General features: G+C 32.0%; 1 protein-coding gene across 1 annotated transcript; it reads right to left on the reverse strand.

Moving 5' to 3' along the window:
* Window positions 1-118: 118 nt before the first annotated feature.
* On the reverse strand, window positions 119-4,109 carry LOC115702538 (lysM domain-containing GPI-anchored protein 2). The gene is made up of 4 exons (XM_030629967.2): window positions 3,108-4,109; window positions 2,032-2,152; window positions 1,740-1,936; window positions 119-442 (listed from the first exon to the last, which is right to left on the reverse strand). The coding sequence occupies exons 1-4, from the start codon at window positions 3,769-3,771 to the stop codon at window positions 327-329; spliced, it is 1,098 nt and encodes a 365-aa protein (XP_030485827.2). The 5' UTR covers window positions 3,772-4,109; the 3' UTR covers window positions 119-326.
* Window positions 4,110-4,781: the final 672 nt, after the last annotated feature.

Raw genomic sequence — 4,781 nt, forward strand, 5'->3', positions numbered from 1 at the left:
TTAAACGATCAGCTAATGTAGTAGCTCACAACTTTGCACGAGCTTCTATATTATTTCCTGGTTGTCATTTTGGTATGGAGTCTGTTCCTACCAATTTGTTACATTGTTTAGTAACAAATTTTGTTGGTTAATAAAATTATTATTTTCTATTCGAAAAAAAAGCCATGTTTATTTTCTCTCCAGAAAATAAATTATTTTTTCTCAACATCAAAAAGAAAAAAAACCTACATAGTACATACACAATATACCCTGCGTTTCAATTACTACTCAGATCTGTACGCAGTAGAATAGTTTTTGAACAAAAAAGAGAGCAGGAAATTAACATCTCATAGACCAAGACCAACGCTAATTAGGACTAAGTGAACTGAGATGAAAAGGTAGTTCCAGCTCCAAGCTCCTACACCCATCTTTGAAGCCGCATTGTTATTATTCGAATTGGTAGCTGTTTAGTTAAACACAATCAATCAGAGGAAAAAAATAAGAAATTAATTAGTTGAGTGGTTAATAAATATTTAAACAAAAAAAATTAATAAGCACAACTTTAGTGGGGCTTAATTAATTTGTATGTCTAATTATTAAGCAATTAAAAAAATTCGATTGGCTTCAGCTGAATATAATTAATGAAAAACTCCAAGTTAATTTGGTAACAAAGAAACATAATCTTCAAATACCTGTTTTAACACAAAACAATACTCTTATTATATTATAACTCTATGATAATCTTGCAAACTTTTTGGTCATTTTGCTGATGTCTAATTCTGGTAGTTGTCGTTTTTCAGTTTTCATGCCGTTTTAAAAATGTCACCGTCACCAGCATTTAACTTTTGAATGTTTTGTTAGGCCAAAAATATTAACATAATCTAAATCTTTGAGGGAAAGGAAAAAGAAAAGAAAGACAGCCTAAAAATAAAATAATCTGGATTCCCTAATAAATGTACGAGAACTTCCAAAACGCTGCTCCCAAGGATACTGTACTAGAACGAAACAAAAAAAATAGTGTCTTGGAAATGAACTCATATAGTTAACTAAAAAAATAGTAACAAGGCCCTAAAATGAAAAATACCTAAGATCGGTTATTATCATTATTGTTCAAATTAAGTATTCAGTCTCATATAAATTAATATAATAATTTTTAAAGAGTATCGCTAACTAATTACAAGACGACATGTCAAGAAGTACTAGGTACTACCGGTACTCAATAACAATACTTGCCCTAAAATAAGTACCAAATCATGAGATATCAAAATTGTAGTTTATTTGGTAAAAAAATAATTTTGTAATATATTTACATCAATTTTTTTTTAGTATTTGTGCCTAATATTACAAAATTTGATATTAAATCTAATAATAAAATATTTAAAATAATGTATTTATTATGAAGTAAACTTTATCACATATTTTGAATCAATTTTTATTATAGGACAAATTTAAATTAACTTTTAACACACCATTAAAACAACTTTTTACGATTATATTTTAGCAATAGATCACCAATTTAATGTCAATTACTCAATTTATTTTTGAATAAATGAGATTCATTTTAATAAAATTATTATTTTCTTTTTAAGAAAATCACTAATATTTCAATATATAAATTAGAAGAAATATCAACAAAAATATTTAATAATTTGTACAGGTGAACAATTCTATTTAATTTTTGAAATATTGTACTTTTATATCATATCTAAAATACTTTAGAAGATTAAATCTGTAGTAATTTTAAAAGAAGGGTGGAGTACCTGAACAAGTGGACTGGTTGAGTAATTGGGTGAAGATGGTTTGGTTATTGAAACCAGCATAAGAACACGTTGTGCAAGTGGAATCGGTTGTAGAAGTATTCCCCAAAGCTAAATTAGATTCCGAACACTGCATGGAGGGGCACGTGGACCACGGTTTCTTGTTGGTTAGCTTAACTTGGGCTGCCTCACATTGTAATCTTCAAAAGACAATTAAGACAATTAATTAATTAGATCAGACTTGTCTTTAATTAAAAAGGGAAAAAGTAAAAAAAATTATGAAAAATACACTCACGTCCAATTGTTTGAGGAATCGCAACTGCATTTGACACAGTCATAAGCAGTGACAACATAAGTCCCATTGGGCAAAAGTATAGGGTTATCCAACGAGCCATTCCTCATTGATGATGCACAAACTGCATCCAAAAATGAAACCCATTATTAGTATAGTAATAAATAAATTTCATACCATTATGTGATATAAACTCACAATAAAGATGATTAATTAATTTATTAAGTAATTAAATAAATAGATAAATAAAGTTTAGTAATCATTCCCAATGGCAATATCTAGGGAAGACCAATAAAGTGCACACAAATGACGAGAAATGCTAGAGCCACTCTAATTAAATTAAGTATTGAGTCCTGTATAATTTAACGTAATAATTTTTTAAGAATATCGCTAACTAATCACAAAACAACACGTCTATAAAGTGCTATAATAGCAATGCTTTACAAATGACCGGGCTCTAATCAGTCAAATATAAGTAATAAACTAAATTAAGTACAATTCCAAACGCAATAAGTTAATGCAAACATAGTATCAGTAAGATTATGGAGATTTAAAAAAGAAATGACTTAAAATAATGATCTTGTGATATGAACCAACTATTTTATTATTCATGTGTGTCCACCGACTAGAAGATAAAACCATGGAAAATCGAGTCCGTGTATGTGGGGTAGTGAAATGTAATGGCGTAATGAATCATGTATACAAAGACTAGCAACACCATCCCACTATCTTTGTAGGCCTGGTAACTCAATGGAAAAGTAATATTAATGCTTTATTAATTAAAGAATAATAATGAAACCACTTGAGGCTAGCTCAAGTGGTTTTGTGCGAGTGTTGGAGGTCCTGACAAGTTCCAGATAAAACATGTTGTAATATATAAACGATTAAATAAAAAAAAAAAAAAGAATAATAATGTCATAAGCATTAAGCACACCCACACCAAATCAAAGAAAACTATCAAATGTTAAAAAGGGTTTTCACTTTTCATCCAAACTATCAAAAATGGTTAATGCCATTAATTAAATTTTAGCCTTTTCTTTGAAAAAAGCAAAGATAATAAAAGATGAAGAAAAGCAAACCTTTAAGAGGAACATCGAGGACTTGACCAGCCATGAGCTCACTAGAGTTAGCAATCCCATTCAGTTTCAGTAACGCCTCTTCCGTAGTACCAAAATCTTGAGCAATCCCCTCCATCGAGTTCCCAGCTTGCACCACGTGTCCGTAATGGACCACCTGGGTTCCGTTAAAGTCATCACAGCTACACGGTAACGGAATCCACAACTTCTGACCCACCTCAATTAAATTCACATCCTTAATGCCGTTAACGGCGGCGATCTGCTGGTACGACACCAGAGTCGAGAAAATGTCTCTCGCTATATGGTCCAGTCCGTCTCCTTTCTTAACGGTATAAGTTGGAACCCGGTTCGAGACGCCCGTTCCGTTTTTACAAATACAACGGAACGGGATCTTGATCGTCTCCTTCGCGGCCACTGGTGCGGTTCGTGGAGTCGAGGTCGGACGGCCGTTGGCGCCGAGAAGACTGTACAGCTTTTTTATACCGAAGAGAGTTTGGATTCCGTCGAGAGTGGTGGCGTTTGGAACCACGTAGTCCACTAGAGCTTGACACGTGGCCTTCTTACTGCAGGTGAACGTTGGCGGTGTTTGGGCCGCCGATTGGGCCACGAGGTGGGCCGAGATAAAAAACAGGCTGAGGAGAATCGCCGGGCAAGTTGCGGAACCCATTCTTTTTTCTTTCTTTTTTTGGTTTATTATTTTTCTGGAGCTAAATAATTGTATAAATAGAGAGAGAGAGGAGACTAAGTGGGTCCCAGCGGACTGAGTCAGCTGGAGAGATATGCTAGACTTTCTGTGTGTAGTTTGGACTTTTGTTTGGTTTTGAAGGTGTGAACTGTGAAAGAAGATATAAATGAGTGGGAAAGAGACGAAAAAGCTTGGCGGAAGAGAAATATGTTATGGTTATGGATGGAGAGATTTGGTGTGACTATTTGACTCGATATGACTCAGCTGTAATCAAAATATGTAGTGGCAATACAAGTTTCATTTCACTTGCATTTACTTTCCGACCAATGGCTACACGTTTTGGTTTGCTTTTTCTTTTTTTTTTTTCCAAATTCCGGTTATACATTTATTATTATTTCTAAAACTATAATATTTTAAATTGATAATTATTTAATCATATTAGGCAATAGGCAATAGGCAATAGGCAATGCAAGTGAAGTGCCTACACTTTTTCTTTTCAAACTGGTGTGAGTGTGCGTTGTCTTTTATTGGTTTTTTTGGTTTTCAATTTCTATTTTCCAAACAGAGAAAACAAAAAGAAAATATACTTTAGTCCTTAAATAAAATTACTTAGTTGTTTTTGGACGAAATTTTTCACAGCAAAAACAAGTATTGGAGATTTCTTTAGAGTTTAGTATATTCCATAGGAGGGGGCTTTGGTAAATTTTCTATTTGTTTGGGTAATTTAAAAAGTTTGTTAATTTTACTTTTTTATGACCATATACGTGCTACTTATTTAGTACTATATTAGTTTATAGTATAAAAAATAAAAATAGTTACTTACACGTGTATAAATGAGTTTATTTTTTTTATTCTCAGTTTGTTTAAATTAGTTATCAGATTTGAGAAATTTACATGTTATACTAATTTTTGTTATTTTTTTACAAAAATACTGTCAGACGGTATTTTTTACTTTTTTACTGTATTTTTTTATAAATTTCATACTGCAGTAT

The sequence above is a fragment of the Cannabis sativa genome, chromosome X (genome assembly GCF_029168945.1).
Source record: "Cannabis sativa cultivar Pink pepper isolate KNU-18-1 chromosome X, ASM2916894v1, whole genome shotgun sequence".
Lineage (NCBI taxonomy): Eukaryota > Viridiplantae > Streptophyta > Magnoliopsida > Rosales > Cannabaceae > Cannabis > Cannabis sativa.

What these genes read in the sequence shown, in the direction of transcription:
- LOC115702538 (XM_030629967.2), bottom strand. Translation starts at nt 3,771, where the DNA reads ATGGGTTCCGCAACTTGCCCGGCGATTCTCCTCAGCCTGTTTTTTATC. An exon ending in CCTCGATGTTCCTCTTAAAG is followed by an intron (nt 2,153 to 3,107) that starts GTTTGCTTTTCT and finishes TTTTGGATGCAG; the next exon opens with TTTGTGCATCATCAATGAGG. An exon ending in CAACCAGTCCACTTGTTCAG is followed by an intron (nt 443 to 1,739) that starts GTACTCCACCCT and finishes TTAACTAAACAG; the next exon opens with CTACCAATTCGAATAATAAC.